At 42.5% G+C, this 22,723-nt stretch overlaps 1 protein-coding gene across 2 annotated transcripts in view; it reads left to right on the top strand.

Annotated features, from left to right (window-relative positions):
• LOC123757997 (Growth arrest specific protein 8) overlaps nucleotides 1-22,723 on the top strand; it is a 168,082-nt gene that overhangs the window by 106,366 nt on the left and 38,993 nt on the right. The window contains exons 1-5 of one of the 2 annotated variants that reach the window (XM_045742102.2): nucleotides 1,844-1,986; nucleotides 5,265-5,401; nucleotides 10,294-10,416; nucleotides 12,156-12,273; nucleotides 14,659-14,802. In XM_045742102.2, the coding sequence (XP_045598058.1) occupies nucleotides 1,984-1,986; nucleotides 5,265-5,401; nucleotides 10,294-10,416; nucleotides 12,156-12,273; nucleotides 14,659-14,802 (525 nt within the window). In that variant the 5' untranslated portion in view covers nucleotides 1,844-1,983. Of the gene's footprint in view, nucleotides 1-1,843; nucleotides 1,987-5,264; nucleotides 5,402-10,293; nucleotides 10,417-12,155; nucleotides 12,274-14,658; nucleotides 14,803-22,723 lie in introns of those variants that run through there. The other variant, XM_069338917.1, reaches the window with a different exon arrangement.

Raw genomic sequence — 22,723 nt, forward strand, 5'->3', positions numbered from 1 at the left:
GTTAAGAGTGTTCTGAGTGTTCATACCCAGTGGTGTGTATCATTATATCATCAGCATAGCTAATGATGTGGACGTTGGGTTTGCTCGGTATAAAGTTTAACAGCGTGTTTATTAAGGTATTAAATAAGGTAGGACTGAGGACACCACCCTGCGGGGTACCTAGTTCAAAGTCTCTTGTTACACTCCTATGCCCCTGGAAAAATACAGATGACTTCCTGTTGGATAAGTAACCCCTGATCCAACAAAGAAGCCGACCACCAATATTTATTCTTGCAAGCTCACTCAAGATAACATGTCTATTTGCAATATCAAAGGCAGACTTAAGATCTAGGAAGGTGGTATATGACTTTTCAGTGTGCAGGGTAAGAAAGGTGGTGATGCAATGATGCACACTCCTTCCATGCATGAAGCCATATATCTGGGGGGATAGCATGGTTCTTATTCTATGGAGGAGACGGTTTAGGACCATTCTCTCGAATGTTTTGCAAATGCAGCTAGTAAGGGAAATTGGGCGGAAAGCATTCTCTTGATTTGGCTTGGGAATTGGAATGATTATACTGTTGGTCCAAGAGATAGGAAGTTCCCCAGTAACATAGCTCATATTATACAGCTCAAGCAGGGGATTCCCTGGTACTTTATTTATTTATTTATTTATTTATTTATTTATTTATTTATTTATTTATTTATTTATTTATTTATTTATTTATTTATTTATTTATGCATATACAAGAAGGTACATTGGGAATGTGAGGATACATAATATGGTAATTACAGTCTTGTAAAGCCACTAGTACGCGCAGCGTTTCGGGCAGGGGGCTCCCGTACTAAAGGGAGCAGACGTAATATGTCATAAGTGATACCATCTTCACCGGGGGATGTGGCTTTGCCTTTGTTTAGGGCCGCGAGTAATTCAAACTCAGTAAATGGCACGTTGCATTCATCTTCCTTGTGGAGCATGAAGTCAACGAGCCTTTCTCGATCTCCGTAACCAGCATTTAATCTGAACTGTATGTCTGGGGGAAGATTATTGAAGCTAGAGGTGGTTGCCCAAGCATCGACTAACTCGTTTGCTCTGTGTAGAGGGTGAGGGTGTGCTACTTGGCCGGTCTTATCGCCTTTAATTCTTTTAATATCCTTCCATGCCTGGCTGAGGGGTGTGTGAGAGTTGAGACTGTTAACAAAAGTTTCCCAGTTATCTTGCCTGAGCTCTTTGAATTGAATTTTTGAATTTGGAATTTGCTGTATGGTGCCTATTAATCTTCGTTTAAATTACCAATCAAACTGTCAATGCAATCAGAGCTTTAATATACCAATGTGCTTTAATATACCTACTAATCTCTCTCGTCTCAGTTTTTTTCTTTTTTACAATGTATCTGTTATCATTGTATTAATTCCGCTAGAATTTACCTACTTAAAATTATCTGTTAGATTAAGGACCTGCCCGAAACGCTGCGCGTACTAGTGGCTTTACAAGATTTAGATCTAGATTTAGATTTTTGTATTCAGGTAAGGGTACATACATTTAGTTACATATATAATGTTGGATTTAAAAATAGAGATAGTACATACAAAACCCAAATTAAGCCTCTAGTACGCATAGCGATTCGGGCAAGGTGAGGGGGGGGGAACACTTATAGTAAAACTTAATAGTAATTGAGCTTAAGGTATAAATTGTTGAAAAAATAAAAAAATAAAAAAGAAGGGGAACAAAGCAGAGAATAGCAATTATGCAAGTTGTTCAACGAGATTGTACAAGTTGTATTTACAAGATTGTAAATTCCATGCTATGTATTCTCAGAAACCCAATGAACCTTCTTGTATATAAATAAATAAATAAATAAAAGATATGCTGCCTTCAGGTATATTTTTGTAAGATGGACGGCCGTGACTCTGGTCTCCATGGCAACGGAAGAACGTAAATACACAACTCTGCTCAAAATTGACGAACAGTGTAATTTTTCAACTTAAAACTCGACCGCAATCATGGTAGGGCTTTCTTAACTTAAGTTTTTTTTTTATAAAAACTGTTTGTGATTTCCGGTATGTTGCATCAGGATTTATTCTTTATTTATTCTTTTTAAACATTTATTTATTTACACTCCCTGCAATACCTCAAATCTTACTTTACTGACAGGCTCCAGTATGTTTCTGTGAATAATTAAATTTCTCCCACCCTACCCATCAACATTGGTGTTCCTCAGGGCAGCATACTTGGCCCTCTCCTCTTTCTTATCTACATTAATGACCTTCCAAATGCCTCCCAACACCTCAAACCAATTCTATTTGCTGACGACACAACCTTCATTTACTCCAGTCCTGACCCCCTTGCTCTAAATGCCACAGTAAATACTGAGCTAAATAAAGTCCATCTTTGGCTAACTGCCAACAAACTCACCCTTAACATGACAAAACTTTCTATATTCTGTTTGGCAATAAATCCTCTAATCAAATAAATCTCAAAATAAACAATACCCAAATTTGTAACAAATTAGATGGCAAGTTTCTTGGCATTCTCACTGATCACAAACTGAATTTCCAGGGACACATTCTAAATATATCAAAAAAAGTTTAAAAAACTGTTGGCATTCTTTCTAAGATCAGATATTATGTACCACGCCCTGCCCTGGTGACTCTCTATTACTCCCTTATCTATCCATATCTCAACTATGGTATTTGTGCTTGGGGTTTTACAACCCAAAATCATTTACGTCCTCTAATTACTCAACACTAAGCTGCTATTAGGACAATATCCAACTCTGGCCCCCAGACATCACTCGGTACCCCTACTCAAATCTCTGACTATGTTAGATATTAAGTCACTGCACATTCTCTCATGTGTGTTATACATATATCAAACGCTGAACTGTAATGCCAATCCTGACCTCAAAAGCTTCATTGAAGGTTGTAACAGAACCCATGAGCACCACACCAGAAATAAATACAGTTTTGATATTCCAAGAGTACGACTTAATCAAACTAGAAATGCTCTACAAATCAAGGGACCCAGAATGTGGAATGACCTTCCCAACCATGTTAAAGACTGTACCTCTCTCAACCAGTTTAAGATAAAAACGAAGCACTACCTAATAAATTCCCTGTAACCTACCTTACCCCTCAATTGTCAACCCATGTCTGTTTTTTTGTTTTTTTAAACAACGCTGTTTGTCGACCTAATTGTATTTGTGCTGATTTTTCAGCCATGTTCCCCCCTCTTTTATCTCTATTTTTATTTGTTCTCAACACATTTTATTCTTTATACCCAATTAGTATTAAGCTTTAGTCATTAATGTTTTACCTGCCCGAAACGCTTTGCGCAAAAGTGGCTTTAGGCATTGTATGTACTAGCTCTATCTATAAATCCATCAATCTTGTAAAATCTCTTGTATGTATGTAACTTACCTAAATAAACATTTATTTATTTATTTATTTATTTATTTATTTATATTATTTATTTATTCATGGGAATGAAAGCATCTGATGATGATATAATGAGTGAACGTATCATGGTTTCAGGACAAGTCACCCCTTTTCCAACTCGCTTCTGTCAACAATTCGCACTAACGTCTAGCATGGCATAGATTGTTGTAATATTCATCTTAAGATTATATACAGGGTTGGGGTAAGACTGTCCCTTGTATTTTATTAACATTTTCTAAAGAATTAACTCTTAAAAAGTTAAGTATATTTAGAGTTAATCATATACTGTACTATGGTTATAATGTATATATAAAATGCATATAGAAAAGGTATTTGATTTAAGTAGTTTCGGGCAGGAAAAACAATTAATGACTAAAACTTAATACTAATTGAGTATAAAGAATAAAATGTGTTGAGAACAAATAAAAATAAAGATAAAAAAGGGGGAACATGGCTGAAAAAGCAGCAGGTCTGAGTTCACATTATCAATGCAAGCAGAGATATGGAGGCTGACTGTCAATACCTTTATAGTTAAAATTAAATGCACTAAACATCCCTTCATATTTCATATTTTATTTGATTGTACAGTAGTGTATTAGAATATCATTGTCAGGGACAGATAACCTGCTATGCTTGTTAAGTTTGCCCTAGCTACGGGTGAGCCTATCCACATGGTTACTTGTCTAGTTACTGGCAAGACCTAGGAGGCTTAGTATATCTGTCCAAGTGGTGCTTACTTCTGAGATTGTAGTCTCTAATTATTTAATTACTGCTACCACCACCTTTTCATGATCATCATATCGTCATATCTCTTCAACATACAGTATCATGTATCTTTAGACATACCTGTGCTCATTACAGCTACTCATTGTACTCATCCACACACTACCACCACATCATCACACCAACCATCACCATTACAATGATAACCACTCACATTTTTACCAACAGCACCATTATGTTTCCTAACATTACCAAAACTATCACCACTACCTCACGACCATATCATAACATCTTCATTTAATCATTATCATCACATAATTCATAATAATTTAATTAAATTTTCATATGCCAGCCTATGCTTATTATGCTGCCTCAGTGCACATATGCAGTTCAGGTGTGCTAACTAGGCTCCTCATGTCTCATGAAATGAGCTGTGCTCTCCTCATTCATCTTGCCTGGACAACCTTATACAAGCAAATCACAGATGATAAATTTGTTAATCTAGAAATCTGGCATCTGGAAATAACATGTTTGCTTGTATATCATAATAACGCTTATTCTGAATGCATTTCCTGTTGCTCTTGTAATTAATTTACCTAAAGTTACCTGAGGCCACTATCTCACTAGTGGCCTTGACAAGGACAGGAAACTTGCAGCTTATCAAATGTCCCTCCATTTGTCCTGATGATTTTATCGAGCTGGATTTTGAAATTCAGCAGTGATTTGGTATTTATGCTTTGGTGGGTAGCCACTTCCATGAGTTTATAGCCCTATGGATGAAAAAGCATTTCCTGTTTTGTCTTGCATTATGGCTTGTAGAGCTTGAAACCATTGCTCCTTGTCTGTGTTTTATCTGATCTTTTTAAGAAGTAGTCTGGATCAGTATCCTCCAAATTGTTTAGTACTAGTACTGTACTTTAAAAGTTTTGGCAAAATCAGCCCTGTCATGTCTGGTTTGTGTTGTTAACCCTGTGGCTTGCAACTGTTCGTGGTATGAGAGTCGATTTAGTTCAGGAATGATTTTTATACCATTGGATCTGAAATAAATGCATTACATTTGATGAATTGATATTATTTTGTTCAATATTTTAGTTTTCTTATTCATTTTATTGATATTTTGGCAGCCTCCAAAAAAGAAAGGAGAAAAAGGTAAAGGAAAGCGTGGATCCAAAAAGACAGGCAGTGGGCGTGCACAAACTTTAATAGATGGCATCCCAATTAATACTATGAGCAAAGAGCAACTGGAAGGTCATGTAATCAGGTAAGAAGCAAAAATTATATTGCTCACCATTTTGAAATTTGTTAGATATAAAACCCTATCATGATTTGTCATATTTTTTATTTATTTATTTATTTATATATACTGTAAAAGAGTTCTTACATTCTTGTACAGCCACGAGCACACATAGTATTACGGGCAAGTCCTTAATCCTAATTTTCACACACACATTCCCAGGAAGCATCCTGTAGCAGCTGTCTAACTCCCTGGTACTGTACCTATTTACTGCTAGGTGAACAGAGGCATCAGGGTGAAAGAAACTCTGCCCATTTGTTTCTGCCTCCGATGGGGATCAAACCCGGATCCCTTAGGACTACGAACCCCGAGCGCTGTCCACTCAACCGTCAGGCCCCCATCTGGAAAAAATAATAAAATTGATGGCAAAGCAAATACTATAGTAAATAATCAGGCTTTGATTCTATTAAAAAGGCCCTTCTGACCAAGTCATTCTGCTGCTTTCAAAGGTATATGATCCACTGTATGGAAAAAGATCATGCATAATGCAAAATGATGTACATTATCAATGCCAAAGGAATCTTTTCAAAATGTTTATATCCCCACAACATGGGTGGTGCTAAATAGTCCCTCCCAGCTTTGTATTTTTTTCATTATTACCCATTTTTCAAAATGGCCCTGCAACTACATATATGGTCATAAAATGTGCTAGAGAGTCACTGGAGAAAGTATCAGTTGAGTTAAGAATTTTTTTTTTATTTTTTTTTATTTTCTACCACAAACGTGGCCACACATTTACAATGCTAACCAGCATATATACATTTTCTTCTGTCCTCCATGGACAGGGTTAGAGATGTGTTAAACATATAGTTCAAGGGATTATTGAACAATCAACCATTGAAGGTGATTCGGTGCTTTTTAAAATGCTAAGCTAACCTACATACGTAAATACATAGATACACAGATTTACGTATGCCCTACATAAAGTGTTCGATGTGTCTTTTACATAGTGTCATTAATGTGCATTTACAAAGGTGAAATGTAATTCTGATCAGCTTCCATATGTACTTTATACACATACACACACACATATATATGTACACATACATATATACATACATGTATACATACATATATACACACACACATGCATTCACATACATTTGTCTCTTTTACTCTGTCAGAGTGAGATACCTGATAGAGAAACTAGTGTGCAATTAAGCACTTAATCACTGAAGGTGATGAAGGTGCTTTTACAAGCTCAGGCTATATAGTTACATCACATACATACATTATATAACTGATACATTACATGGTTAATCTTGGGTACAAGTCCAATATATCATCAAGTGTTCCAGTACTCATATAGTAATTACACAGTTCAGCATACCTTAGCCCAGGAGGGCGAAAGTCAGTCAATATGGGACATTCTACAATATAAGAAAATTACATTATAAGAAAATTATAAGAAAAATTCTACAAATTCAAAGAAGCAAAAGGCAACATGAAAAGCACATGGAAGACCATCTCTAATATCCTAGGAACTAAACAACACTCCCACAACCAGATAATACTCTCTAAGGATGGCCTTACACCGTCATCTGATTTAGAAATGGCGAATGAATTTAATACAGTAGCTTCTTTTCATCGGTTGGTGCTAACCTTGCCAGTAAAATCCCACAGACACATATCAACACATATCTCTCAGGCAGTTATCCAAACTCTCTTCTCTTCTCACCAGTCAGCCTGACAGATGTTGTGTCCATCATACACTCCCTAAAAACCAAAGCTGGGAACATCAGTGAAATACCATCTATTATATACAAGAGCGCCTCCCACGCCCTTGCCCCACCTATAGCTCTGCTGTTCAACAAATCCCTTGAGTGTCATACCTTCCCTGATATCCTTAAAAAAGCAAGAGTAACACCAGTTCATAAAGGAGGTAATCCGACAGACATAAACAATTATAGACCAATATCAAACCTACCCATACTATAAAAAATATTTGAAAAAATTATCTATAAACAGCTTTACTCCTACCTTGTAAAATTTGACATTCTTAGCCCCTTGTCAGTTTGGCTTCCGCTCCCAAAAGAGTACCAATGATGCAATTCTTAGTCTCCTTGATATAATTTACTCAGCCCTTGACAAAAATGAGTTTCCGATTGGACTCTTATTGACCTGAGAAAGGCCTTTGATACTGTTAATCACAATTACCTCTTACGTAAACTCCATCATTATGGAATTCGAGGCCAAACACTGGACTATATCCAATCCTATCTTAGTGATAGACACCAATGTGTAGCCATCAATAATATAACCTCTCCCACTCTACCAATAACCGTTGGAGTGCCACAGGGTAGCATTTTGGGACCTCTCTTATTTCTTATTTACATCAATGATCTGCCTAACGTCTCTAACATTCTGAAACCTATTTTGTTTGCTGATGATACTGCCCTCATCTACTCTAACCCCCAACCCACATACACTAAATAATGTTGTTAATAATGAACTAAAAAAAGTCCACTTATGGATGTCAACCAACAAACTAACACTTAACATAGAAAAGACCTACTACATCTTATTTGGAAGCAAATCTACAAATGCAAATCTATAGACCTCAGGTGAGTGCAGCATATTAGAAAGTTTAGCTTGAAACTTCATGTGTTGTCTAGATCTACTCAATGCCTTCACGCCAAAAACTGTGCTAATAGACAAAATTATCTCACTTATGGTAGGTAATTTTAACGATGCTCTCATATTAACTGTTCTCGTGGACTTTGGAGCCCCAAGGATGAGACGCATAGCTTCATTTTGCAAGATTTCAAGAGATTTCAGCTCTTTGTCAGTATACAGTGTGAGGTGTAGAGCATTGTAGTCAATCACAGAGCGTATAAATGATACATAAAACATTCTAGCAAGTCTCACGTTGATTCCATGATTGACACCAACAAGGACCCGCAAGGGCTTTAATCTCTCCCACAGTCTCCTCTTGAGAGAAGAAAGGTACCCAGGGTCGTTAATGGGGACACCAAGGTATCTGTAAGACTCGTAGTTCTCAAGTGCTCGCCCATCTATATGATAATTGGCTGGTGGAATACCACATGGAATGAGGGCACGAGTTTTCTGTACAGAGATAAGGAGGCCACATTCCTCAGCTCTAGTAGCAAAAGCATCGAGCAGAACTTGCATTCTAGGCTCGGAGGCAGCCTGTAAACATATATCATCAGCATAACAAATGACAGTGTCTTCATTATTAGTTGGAAGATCCTTAATAAGTTTATGCATCAGAACGTTGAACAACAAGGGGCTGAGGACCCCTCCTTGTGGAGTTCCCAGTTCAAAGTGTTTGCTCTCTGTGCTTTTAACACCATTAAACAAAACATATGCTGTTCGATTAGACAAATAGCCCTTTATCCATTTCAGTAATTTTCCTTGTATTCCCAGCTCGGCAAGCTGTTCCAATATGATTTCTCTGTTTGCTGTATCAAAAGCTGCTGCTAGGTCGATGAAGACTGCTTGAGGGGAAGCTTCAATATGTGCGAAGTACTCAGCAAAACAGTGTTGTGTACTGAGGCTAGGCATAAATCCAAACAGTTGGGGTGACAGGTGCCCCTGTATACGATACATGAGTCTGTTAAGAACAATACGTTCAAGCACTTTACAAACACACGATGTTAGAGATATGGGTCTATAATTATCTGAGTGTGGTTTGGGGATGGGAACAATGACACTCTTTGTCCAAGCATCAGGTAATACTCCTTCACGTAAACTCATTCTGTACATCACTAATATTGGATTACCTGGTACATGTGAGACTAATCTCAGTAGACTGTAAGTAAGTTAAGAATGGCAGACAGAAAGTCTATTCATAAAAATCAGGCCTTACAGAATCCTTTCCCCTTGATGTCACTGTGCAACTGCCAATGAGTCTCTGGTTAACAAACAATTAACACATCAGTTTGGCTTTGTTTGCCACAACAGGTGGCAGGACTGTACCCAACCTCCACATATTTGGAGGTGGGTGAAGTCCTAGAAACTCCACCATGTCTTAGACAACAGCATTACTGGAAGTAGACTAACTCGTCTTGCAGTGAGTTCACAACCCAAAGATCCCAGGTTTAATTCCCATGCAGTTCAAAGATGATGAGGGGATGTTTCTTTACATCTGAAGTACTGTATATGTTCACCTAACAATAAATAGATACACAAAAATTAGACAACTGTTGTGGGTTGGATCAGCCATTGGCCTAGAAGGGGGATCTTGATAAGCTTAATAGGCTTTCTATCCCCCAACAATGTAAAGCTATATCATCATTATTTGTTTCCCTTTTGGATGTGGAATTTATTAAGATATTAGTTATTTCCTCATTAATATTATGTACATTTCTGGTATTGGCAAGGACTCATTAGTGAAGTGATACCTGAAATTCGAAAAACGTTTTGGGTTACAGCTTAGTATATACAGTACATTTAAATTCCTAGCCAGTGATCATAAGAGCAATCACTGTTTAATAATAATTACTCATTATATTTATGTGAGAGGAGATCTTTTGGGGTTGTATTTCTTAATATATTTTTATTGTATGAATTAAACAATCATCTAGTTCTCTTCTGTATTAATGATGAGAAATCAAATGATTCTGACATGTAGTGTAGATAAAAGGGAGCACCTGAAATGGGTTTTGTTAATCTTTTGTCTTGCCATGACTTTAGAGATAGTTCTTGAGAATTCCAAAGACAATAATGCACCCCGCCTCTCTGACTGGCCGTAGTACTGAATTCATGTTTTTATGTTCTGTTGGTTTGGATTCAAGAAGCTTTGTCAATGAGAGCTATGTCAATGTGTATTAATTTTGTTGTTTCATATGTCTAATGGGTTTTCTTTTTTTGTGTGTGTATAATATTACTTTTACTAGGCTTCGTAATGAGTTGGAACGAGAAAGAGAAGAAAGAAACTACGTTCAGAGTGAACTGGAACGTGTACAGAGACTGTGGCAAGTTGCTGCAGAAAACTTGGATAATTTGCGCGCAGAACTTAGGTAAGCTCATTACACTGTTCAAAGTACAGTTTAAAGTACACTGTTTAAAGTACGCGTAGTGAGTTAGCAGTTCAGAGAGCAATATTTGGCAGTCTCTCTGAAGCTACATACTGCTTATAAAAGATATTTTGCATGTAGGCATGAAAATTATCCAATCTTCCTTACTCCATGCATGGTCTTCCAGGAATAGCTTGCATGGCCTTGCAGGAACAGCTTGCATGGCCTTGCAGGCAGGAACAGCTTGCATGGCCTTGCAGGCAGGAACAGCTTGCATGGCCTTGCAGGCAGGAACAGCTTGCATGGCCTTGCAGGCAGGAACAGCTTGCATGGCCTTGCAGGCAGGAACAGCTTGCATGGCCTTGCAGGCAGGAACAGCTTGCATGGCCTTGCAGGCAGGAACAGCTTGCATGGCCTTGCAGGCAGGAACAGCTTGCATGGCCTTGCAGGCAGGAACAACTTGCATGGCCTTGCAGGCAGGAACAGCTTGCATGGCCTTGCAGGCAGGAACAGCTTGCATGGCCTTGCAGGCAGGAACAGCTTGCATGGCTTTGCAGGCAGGAACAGCTTGCATGGTTCTCTACCTCCCCCATCCTTTCCAATCCCTTTGGACATCAAAGCAAAGCGAAGCTTGCATGGCCTTGCAGGAACAGCTTGAAAAAGTGTAGGTTTAGCCCAGAAGATTCTATTGTCTGCTGTTCTTCCTCAGAATCTTCTCAAATAAAGTTGGACAATTCATTTCATGCAACAGGTTTAGTGGAGAAAGACTGCAAAAGTGAACAGGTGAAAGCCATATCTTTGTTTCTTCCAAGGAAGGGAAATAAACTTTCACATTCTGTTCATTCTAAATAAAAGTACTGTAAATATTGAAGTATTAGATGTACCTCATTAACATCTTATTTAGTGAATGAATGGAAAAGTGTTGTAAAGTTTTTTGCATTATGAAAGTTGCTATATAATATGTACTTCCAAATGATAGAAGCTCCAGTTATATCTTTGACTAACAAAATGTAAGAAATATAATATACAGATATTGTAGCTTTCTTACTCTCAAGAATTTCTATATATCAGTATTGTATTGCATAATTTTGAGGTTTATGAGGGTATGAGAAAGCATTGAGGCTGTTTAATAGTATCAAACCTGCATCCCTGAATTTCTCAGATACACGACTTCAATAATTTCTCATAGATAAATCACATTTTTGTGATTTCATTGTGCTTTAAGAGGTTATCTTTAAACCTGTAATAATCGTCGCAGGTATAATCTAGTGTTACACTACTTTGTGTTGACTTCAGGATATGGCCAAACACAAAATACTGTACTACTGTACCGGTGATCTGATAATGGATTATACTCTTGAGAACTTCAAGAGATAACTTACATCAAACAGCAGGTAATCACACTCGGAATTGCAGATTTAAGCACTGTACTGTACAGTACATTAAAATCCTTTTAATGGGTCAATATAATTGCAGCCTCTAACTGATAACTAGCACTGGGATGCTGACCACCAGGTTCACATCGTAATACCAGTCACTGGTAATTTGATTCATATTCAAGTAAATACTACATATACCAACTAAATTCTGGTGTTATTTTATAGATAAACATATCTTTTAATTCAAACTCTAAGTTTTCCCAAAAGTTGATACAGCTAAAAATTGGTAGTTTTTACAAATATAATTTGTCATAGCACATTTACCATACTGAAGCATTGATTAATAGTGAACACATTTCTCAGACACAAGGATGTTGAGATAGGAGAGGCTGAGGAGAAGCATCAGCAAGAGATCAGTGTATATCAACAGAAGATGAAGCATCTCATGTTTACCCAGGAAAACACCCTCACACACCTTCAGGTAAGTCTGTTTACATTAAAGTACTTCCTGTAAATATTTTAGACCATGAGTGAAGCCATTAAAATGGTAGTTACAATGTGTGTGTAATTACCTTAGTGTAATTACCTAAGTGCAATCACAAGACAAGAGCTACACTTGTGATATCCCTTCTTCCCTGTACTTTGTCATGACATTTTGAAACTACTGACAGTTTTGGCTTCCACCACCCTCTCACTGAACTTGTCTTGCAATGATTTTGGGGCTCAATGTCTCCGCAGCCCAGTCCCTGATCAGGCCTCCTCTTGTTCCAACTGTCTACCACTCTGTTTGCAAAAGTGAACTTTTAAATTTTTTTAATTTGTGTGCATATACAAGCACATAAACACACACCCACTCATATTATAGAATAGATGGCTGGAACAATGTAAGTGAGGAGATGGTGGATGCCAAAAAAATATTAGCAGTATGTTTCAAAGCATCATATGATAAAGATTGTAGGGAAGACGGGACACCACGAGCATAGATCTCCTCATGTAACTACACTAAGGTAATTGCAGACACACACACACAGCAGATGCTTAATCCTGCAAGAACAACTAGGTGAGTATTCACTCAAAGTAAACTGAAAGGAGGAGCATTATATTAACCTGACACATGAAGGGTATTCATTTATGGTAAGAGAAAGGGAAAGAAAAGAGGTGAGAAATGATACCCCTTACAGACCTCAAAGAGCATGCATAAAAAGAAAGATGGGAGCACACCAGAAGGAACAAGTGATACGACAGAGATGGCCAGGTCAGTACAGAATGGAATATACAGTGCAGTATATATGATATACAGTATACCAACAGCTGGAAAGAGCAGTGTGGGCTGGCTTGATTATATTGCCACACTGCTAACGCTAAACATTTTCTTTCAGCAAATCATGAAAAATTTTTAAATTTATAATTAAGATTTAAAAACTGAGAACAAATACACTTGTAACGTAAGACTATGTATACGTATTTGGTTAATTAGACACACAGAGTTTAGTGTTTTTCATATTTATTTAGTAGTCTTGGCTTCAGCAGTCGGTTATTGGCAGTGAGTGAAGTGTTGTAGAAGTTAAGACGAAACCTGGAGCAGGGCAGAGCTGAGTGAGGCTGTGGGCAGAGAGCTCGGATGCAGGGTGAGAGTCGTAGGCGTGGTGCTCTGAATGCAGGCAGAGTCGAGGTGCTCCTTGAAGGTTGAGAGCGTGGAAGCTTGATGCGGCTGGAGTCTGGCTGTCTGCTCTGTGCCGAAGCTGAAGCGTCTGGTGAGGGTAGGAACTGGACACACCGAGTGGTACATTATTGTTAGTGAATATTGAAGATGTGTTGTATTTCTCAAGCGTCTGTACTGAACCACACTTGAAATTAAACTGATGATTATTGATTGATTGATTGATAAAGATTAAGCCACACACAAGAGGTGGCATGGCATGAACAGCCCGTAAGTGGTACAATTTTTTGTTCAGTAAATCTATTCAGTGTTCTGAGGTCGCATTTAATCGTCAGGCTGGTATTGCGGGTAAGGATACTGTTTGACAGTATTTATGAGGGGTGTCCAGCTGCTGGACACCCTTTTTGACCAGAAGAGTGGCTGTGTTGATAGCTTCATGGTGATTACTGCAAGATTCGGGAACTCTTAAAGCTCTTCCAAGGTCGTTGGTTGCTTCACATTCCAGGAGCTAGTGAAGTAGTAGCTTTTCTGTGACAGTTTAGCAAAAGATGCATTCTCTCTGTCGGGGTTCACCAATCTGATGATTATTTGCCATAGATTGCTTATATAATCAGTCCACACCTCACCTGACCGTCTACTAGTAGGTTAGGAAGGAGTATTAACTGTAATTAGGGAAGAGGTATGAATTCGTTATTAGGGGACTAAGTAGAATTAACAAACCCATCTCATTATCTGCACATAAGCTAATGAGAGTTTGGAGCAAGTATATTATTGACATAACTACACACTATTATACTATTAATACTATATGTTAAATCTTTCATTGTTTTTACTACAAATGTTACTTTTATTTATTAAAATAATCATTATTACACAGTGCAAACAATGGAAGGAAGTGTTGTAGTGTGTTGCAAACTTAGCACTGGCTCCTGAAGTATACCTGTCACAGATGTTCATCTATCATTCATGAAAGTAGCAAATTGCAATAGTGCCACAAGCAGGCAAGACAGCAATCTTCATTTAATTTGATTTCAGGTGAGCAGGTGTTACTAAATCTTCATAAATATACTGTTGTGGAGGAAATGTGTGTTGTGTTGGAGGCCTGGTCGAGGACCGGGCCGCGGGGACACTAAAAAGCCCCGAAATCATCTCAAGATAACCAAGATATTGTCCAATTATATTTCAAAATGAAATCTTTCATTTCAGGTGGATAGTGAACAGGCATTGCTGAACCTGCATAAAGACTCTCTTGCAGAGGAAACTCGTGTTGTCCAAGAGCGAGAAGATTTGAGGGCACAGTTGAGAAATACTGAAAGTAACTATCTTGCCATCATTGCCAACATGAAAGTGGTAGGTGAAAAAAAGTTTTTTACTTATGATCTATATGACCTTAAATTCAGCAGTGTGAATAATCATGCTCTACTTCCTGAATCTCCTGCTCATTTGTAGTTGGATAAATCCTGACAGTGGTGCAGCTTTATTCCTGTTGATACATTGATTTCCACCATCTCATACTGTGACTCAGAAGCGTTGAATTTATAAAATATCACTTGAAACCAATTAGAAAATATTTAGTAATAATTGTATATATTTTATCATGTCTAATAAAAGAATGAAATTGATATCGACACAAAGAAAAAATGCATGTCTGGGAAGGCTTCCTGATGCCAATGGACTGTCTACATTAAGCCTAAGGAGTCTCAAGTCTCTGAGACTCCCACAGATGCTGAGACTCCCACAGACCTAAAAGAGCCAGAACCAGATTTTTATTTTCTCTATAAGAAGAGAGGAGATTGAGGATCACCAAAGCATGAATCTCAGTTTCCAAATAAATTTCAGAATAGGGGTTGGGTGTGTTGAGTTGACTTTATTATAGGTGTTTCATCCTGGAAGTGGGTTAATTTCTGGTTTTCATGAACTGCCTTGCCTCATCTTAGTACAGTAGTACGTATATTGATCTCTGATCCCTCAAGAGCTTCCCTCACTTATCTCCTTTAATGGGTTGAACTCTGGTCCCCACAAACTTTCCCTCCATATCTCTGTAGTGGGAGGGAGGGAGAAAACTATCAGGGAAAAGTGCCAAGCCATTATGACTACATAGCACTGAGAGGGGGTCAGGATAAGGATTTGGGATAGGATGGGGGAAAGGAATGGTGCGCAACCACTTGGACAGTTGGGGATTGAATGCCGACCTGCATGATGCGAGACCATCACTCTACCGTCCAGTCCAAGTGGTTGGGCACAATTGGGGTGATCTCTGATCCCCATGAGCTTCCCAGCCACATGGAGGAGACAAGACAGCTGGAAAAGGTTCTTGTACACTGTGTCTTGAGTTACTGGACACCTGGCATGGTCAGTATCCTGCATGTGCCGTTGGCATAGACTAAGAGGACCTAATGAAGTTCAACCTAGAAAGGAACAGTTCATTACACTCAATACTCTATTTTTTCAAGTTTTATGTTTTAATATCCATAATTTCCATGTCTGCATACTTTCTGATCTTAAGAGAAAATTCCAATGAAATAACACAGAAACCAGCCATTGAATAATTATGAACTGAACCTGTTCCCCTGATTAATCAGGCACACACTATCAACTGGACTGCTTCAATTTATTGTTTTCAATGATATGATTGTTTCATCATATTATTGTGATAGTTCTCCATGCATGAAAGGCTACTTTCTGAGCATAACACTCAAGTGCTTATACTTCATCCCACGAGTCCCCGATTCTTATTTGTGGAGTGTTGTCGTTTGTCAGTTAAAACTATGATAGGACTTGAGTCAGGGGACTATGTGTTGGCTAAGGTGCTACTATCTAGTGGTAGTCAAAGAAAGTGGTTAGTTGGAAAACTAGCACTTGGGTCAGAGTGCTATTTAGTGGTCCCTCTGATACTGAGTATTTATGAGCATACTTTCTATGCTCATTCAGAGTTTGGTTGAGCTCTTTTACTGTGCCACCTTAGCACTGTGGAAGGTACATTTTAAAAATACAAATACAAATATTTATTCAGGTAAAGTACATACATAGATACAAAACGTTGACGGATTAATAGATAGAGCTAGTACATACAATGTCTAAAGCCACTATTACGCAATGCGTTTCAAGCAGGAAAAACACTAAGACTAAAACTTAATACTAATTGAGATTAAAGTATAAATTGTGTTGAGAAAATAAAAAAAATAAGAAAAAACCCAGCGTTGAATGTAATGAAACGCCATTTTCTGGGTGAGTCCTGGAGGCTCCCCGGAGCTTTCCCAAGCTGATATGCTAATGTCAGACTTTGGCATCAGTCATGTGTATGGAGTTCTTAGGCCTAATGGGGACCACGGCCAGAACCAGGTCCCCTCAGAGAGGTAAGGGGAGCAATGGCCTATAGAAACCCCCGTGTGGTAGGAAGCATTCTATGTCTGCCATTGACCGGAACAGGCACCCAGAAAGGTAAGCGCCTCAAAACAAACCCCTATTCTTGTGAAAATTGCTACTAAAAGCCGAACTAGTGGATAGAACTCCCCAACAGAAATCAAGCAAACTAGTGTGACGTCACACGTCACCGCGCCGCTGACTGTGCAGCTCTCCCCTTCCCTGGGAGGGGAAAGGGGAAGCTCCAGATCCTTCACGCCAGCTACCCATACCTCAGTTCTGAGGCTGGGTGTCAAAAACACGAAAAAAATGCCGACCGGAGGGAGGGAGGGAGGGATGCTGAGGAGCCTCCAGGACTCGCCCAGAAAATGGCGTTTCATTACATTCAACGCTGGTTTTCTGGGGGGAGCCCTGTCGGCTCCCCGGAGCTAACTACTCACAGATGGAAAAAGAGAGACTTACCCGGGAGGTGGTCGTCGCTCACTCCTTAACTCGAAGTCGAGACAACTGGCTGCAACCGCCGACCCAAAGCAAAGCCCGACGAGGCCCAGGGACATTTATGAGGTAACGAGCAGCCAGGACCCTGTTCAACCGCTAAAAACCCTGCACCCGAATATCAAACCAAGACATATTCCCAAAGACGGCAGCCAGAGCTGCGAACTTACTGACGTCATGGGCGTGGGGATAGACAGCAGGCTGACTGGATTTGATAACCCTGCGGACGACCTGGGAGACCCGAACCCACAATCAGGGAAGGGAAACTGGATCTGTCCAAAGCGTGTCCCCGGACACAGAAGCCGTGGCACGCAAATAAAGGCGAAGTGCCGCAATCGGACACAAAACATGATGCACCCCCGGCCGTACCAACCAAGCATCAACCACCCACGGACCTCTCTGGAACGCAGCGCTCTCATTCTTCGCCAGAAAAGGAGACGGCTGCAAGCGAACAAAACAATCACTACGACCAAAAGAGCAGAAACCCCTGCGCCGGAGGAGAGCATGAAGCTTCCCGACCCGACCCCCAGAGGCTAATGCCAACAAGAAAAGAGCCTTGGAGAAACAATCCCGGACCGAAGGGGCAACAACAAAACGAGGAGAAGAAAGGCAAGCGAACACTCTGTCTAAAGACCAGGACGGCTCAGGCGGAGCATGAGCAGGCCAGAGGTGAAACAAAGCAAGAGACAGCTTGCAAAACGGCGCAGACATAACATCAATACCGAAGGCAAGCTGAAGCGGCTCCGCCAGCACTGCACGATACGAGGTGACAGTGTTAGGCATAAGATGATGGTCCTGGAACAACCAAGAGAGAAAGGACAAGACCACCCTAACAGACAATGAACTAACACGACAAAGACGCAAAAAGAAACAGAAGGACCACCAGGAAACTTCATACTGCCGCCGAGAAGAAGCCCTCAGGTGGGACACCAACAAACAGGCCACCTGATCACCATAGAGATGATGATAGACTCGAGTCAAAGAATCCATATGCGAAGACTCGAGGAGAAGATCGAACCAGCCACGTAACGGACCGGCTCAATCTGCTGAAAGAGGCGTAGCCGCGGGAAAACCCTTGGGTTCAGACACCGAGCAAGCAGTGCCTGAAACCAAGGCTGGGCCGGCCACTAAGGGGCCAGAAGGACAACTCTCCCCTGGTAAGTCTCCAAGCGAGTCAGGACCTGGAGTAACAGCTGAATTGGGGGAAAGAGGTACTGGAACCCCCACCTTGACCAGTTCAGCCGAAAGGCATCGACCCCGACGGCCTCGCAATCGGGGAAGGGCACCACATACACGGGAAGGCGCCTTGACCACGCTGATGCGAAGAGGTCCATCTCGGGGCTCCCGAACGTCAGGCAAGGCCAACAGATGGAAGCATCGTCGACTGTCCACTCTGTGGAGAGGGGAACGAAGCGAGACAGGCCGTCAGCCAAGACGTTGGACACTCCCTGTACGTGAACCGCCAGGCGAGCCAAACCCCAGAGAACTCAGCAGACGATTCACCCGAAGCGACCAACCCCAAAGAGACAAGGACCGCATCGAACCCCTGCGGTTCAGGCAATGAACCACTGGAGAGCAGTCCGCATGGAGCCGAATCCTCCTAAGAGCAAACCACACTGCCGCGAACTTCTGCACTGTGCTGTGAGCTCGAAGGAAGGACGGACCCCAATGCCCCTGGCCGGCCTGGTGAGCACTGGTCACAAAGCCCCAGCCGAGAGGCGACGCATCCGTGTACACATCGAGCAAGGGCTCGGGTAGGCGCCAAGGCACTGAACTCCGAAAAACCCAAAGAGGAAGCCGGCGACGTAACAGCCAACGCAAGGCCCTTGGGGGTCGAACCCAGCGATTGCGAGAGAGGTGAAAGGGGCGACCCGGAAGGAACCAGAACAGCCAACGAAGCCAAACCCGACCCAGCGGGTAGACTACCATCGCGAAGTTCAGGCTCCTGCACAGCCCCTCGAGCAACTGCCGGGTGACCCGAGGACCCACCAGAAACAGACCAAGGTGGGACCACAGCCACAGGAGAAACTCCGGAGGGAGAGACAAGGAGGTGGTCCGAGAGTCCCAAACGAGATCCAGCCACGTCCGAACCTGAGAGGGGACCAGATAGGACTTCCTCTAGTTCGCCAAGAACCCGAACCCGGCGAGCTGGGAAAGAACCAGGTCCCTGGCTAACAAGCAAGCCGACCGGCTGGGAGCCCAAACCAGCCAGTCGTCGAGGAAGACCAACACCCGAACACCTAGAAGACGCAAACGGGCCATCACGACCGGCGTAAGGCGCGTGAACACGCGAGGTGCCAGGTTCAACTCGAACGGGAGACAACGAAAGCGGTAACTCAGATGCCCCACAACAAAACCGAGCCAGTCCCGGAACCTCGGATGAATCGGGTCATGCCAATAAGCGTCCCGGAGGTCCAGCGCAGGGACACCATCAGAATTTCAGAATGAACCGCAAGTCTGCGCAGTCCCGTTTCGGGACCGGAAACAGACGGGAAACCCATCTGAGGGACGACGTTGTTTTGACGATGCCCAAGCGAACCCACTCCAAGATGACCTGACAGAGCATAGGGGAAGAAACCTGCCCTGCCAGTCCCGACCCCCCTAAAGGAGGGGGGGCGCCACTCAATGCCACCGCAGGTCGACAGACACGACCCGAATCCACGGGATTGAATCCACGCCCACGAATCGTGGGACCAGGCATGGGCGAACAGCGCAAGCCGCCCCCCCCCCTTCATCGCCCCATCAATGGGGCAAACCGCGAAAGGGCCGGCGCCCCTTATAAGACCTAGAACCCTACACAGAGCGAACACTGCGCCGACCAGACGAGGGCGGGTCCGAAGCAGGAGCCGAACCCGAATTTGACACCAGTGGCCTACCATGATGAGAGGAACCCCTAGCCCTGGCACGACCCTTCCGGGAAGACCCACCCTTGGACCCCCGGAAAACCAACAACTCCGATATCAGACGACAAGCCGACGACGCAGCCTGGTTAAACTGCTCCACGGCCGACTCCGCAAACAGAAGCGGACGAAAAGGCGACGAAAGCCTAAGAGCCAGAGCCCAAGCAGATTCCACGGAGGAACCCAGCACCACCTGCCGACACACGAGACAGGAAGCATAAAATAGGAAAACCGCATCCCGCAAAATCGGCGTGAAAACCTTCAACAAGGCAGCCGTCGAACGCGCAGCCAAGGACAAGACGCCGGACCCCGGGACAGACCCAAGCGTCCTCACATCCTCCACGAGCCAATCCGAGGTCAGCTCCAGGAGGGAAGACCAAGGTCGAAGCTAAAAGGCCCCGGGCGCGTATGTCCTCCGCCACGAACGCCGCCAAAAGGGTGAGAACCTGCACATGGAGCTGAACAATGCCCACATCGCAGGGAAGGGCAGGGGCAAACAAGCACTCGTTCATTTACTCAGGATCGCCCCCCAAGAAAACCTGAATCACCGTGGAAGCTTCCCGCCACTCCAGTGTGCAGGAACGACAGAAGAAATGCCAGGAATCCAGAACAAACAAGTGGCAGTCCGCTAGCCAGGAAGACTCCGGAACCGTAACGGAGCCAGAAAGGGAACGAAGTCTCAAACCTGAACTCTGACGGATCCATTTCCGAGGCATAATCTGGGTCATGCAGGAGGTAAGCTGCAAGGGCCGCCTAGGGAAACCGTGGAAGGGCAAACACCAGTGGAATAATAGGGCAGAACCCCCCACAGGCAAAAACAAAAAGAAAAACAACCCTGCAAGAGGACAGCGAACCCCAAGGAACAGAGCCGGCCGCTATGTCGGGAATACAAAGCTGTGCAGCACCCTTCGCCCCTACCAGTGCAAACTGCCTGTTACCTGAAGGTAACAAGGGCGAACAGAACACCCAAGAGCCCAACAGGCGGCCGACAAAATGAATGGTAAAACGGACCAGCAGAGACAGACCCCGAGGAGCCTGTGGAAGGTGGCCCCAAGCCCCAAGGGCAGTACTTACAGGGCACCTAGGGAAGGCAGCCCTAGGCGCATGCAGCCCAAGTACTGAAGATAACTCCTGGCTCTCGCACCCAAAAAAACAAACACCACACACGAAGCACAGTGCTGTAGCGGCACCGGAGCCAGAGCACACGACCTTCGCCTATAGCATCAGCCTCAAGAACCGAGGTGTGGGTAGCCGGCGTGAAGGGTCTGGGGCTCCCCCTTCCCCCTCTCGGGAAGGGAGGAGCTGCGCAGACAGCGATGTGTGACGTCACACTAGTTTGCTTGTTTTCTGTTGGGGAGTTCTATCCACTAGTTCGGCTTTTGGTAGCAATTTTCACCAGAATAGAGGTTTGTTTTGAGGTGCTTACCTTTCTGGGTGCCTGTTCCGGTCGATGGCAGACATAAAATGCTTCCAACCACACGGGTTTCTATAGGCCATTGCTCCCCCTTGCCTCTGAGGGGGCCTGGTTCTGGTCCCCGGTAGGCCTATGAACTCCATACACATGACTGATGCCAAAGTCTGACATTACCATATCAGCCTGGGAAAGCTCCGGGGAGCCGACGGGGCTCCCCCCAGAAAAGGGGGGGGACATGGAAGAAAAAAATAGCAAAAATACAATTTGGACAACAAACAGCATTGTTTAAAATAGTAGACATGGGTTGACATTTTGGAGGTGAGGTAGGTTACATGGAGTTAATTAGGTAGTACTTAGTTTTTATCTTAAACTGGTTGGGAGAGGTACAGTCTTTAACCCTTAAAGTGCACATCACGTCATGCATCACGTCATATGACGTTTTGGAAGTTGTTCCAGTCAACTGCGCATCACGTCATATGACGTGTAGGAGTACTATGCAAGATTTAAACGGCCCGCGGATGCGGGGTTCACCACACCTTCATCAGGGCTCTTGTAAACAGACGCCATTTAAAAAAAAATCGTGGGCCAAACTCCCGGGTGTTATTGGCCTCAGTATTGAGTGAGCTACCAAGCCTAACGCATGCAGCATGAGCTAACAGCGCTGCTGTTAAGCTTGTGACCACAGCATCACCTAAAAATGCCATAATATACTTGTTCATGCTATTATGTAGCGATGATATTATTACAGAAGACCCCTGACTGATAAAACTGACCAGGGTTCTGATAATAGCAGGATTGTGGTGATTTTTAGCGCTGTGTGCCATGGAGGGAGGAGTAATGCTGTGGGAGGGAGGGTGGTGGCATTGTCTTCTGACTGTGTGTGGCCACCTTTTATTGACTGCTTTCACCATACCAGCTTAGTGGTTCGCTATGGTGAACACAAATGTAGATACTTATATATAACGTGTGTATAGAGGGCATAAACAGCAAGAGAAGGTTGGGAGCCGCCATTTTGGTGAGGGCGGTGACGCCACTGTGCAGACGACGATGTTGTTTACTGGTTACCACGATGGTCTTTGGGCACCATACCAGTTTACTT

The sequence above is a fragment of the Procambarus clarkii genome, chromosome 40, assembly GCF_040958095.1.
Source record: "Procambarus clarkii isolate CNS0578487 chromosome 40, FALCON_Pclarkii_2.0, whole genome shotgun sequence".
NCBI classification, from domain to species: domain Eukaryota; kingdom Metazoa; phylum Arthropoda; class Malacostraca; order Decapoda; family Cambaridae; genus Procambarus; species Procambarus clarkii.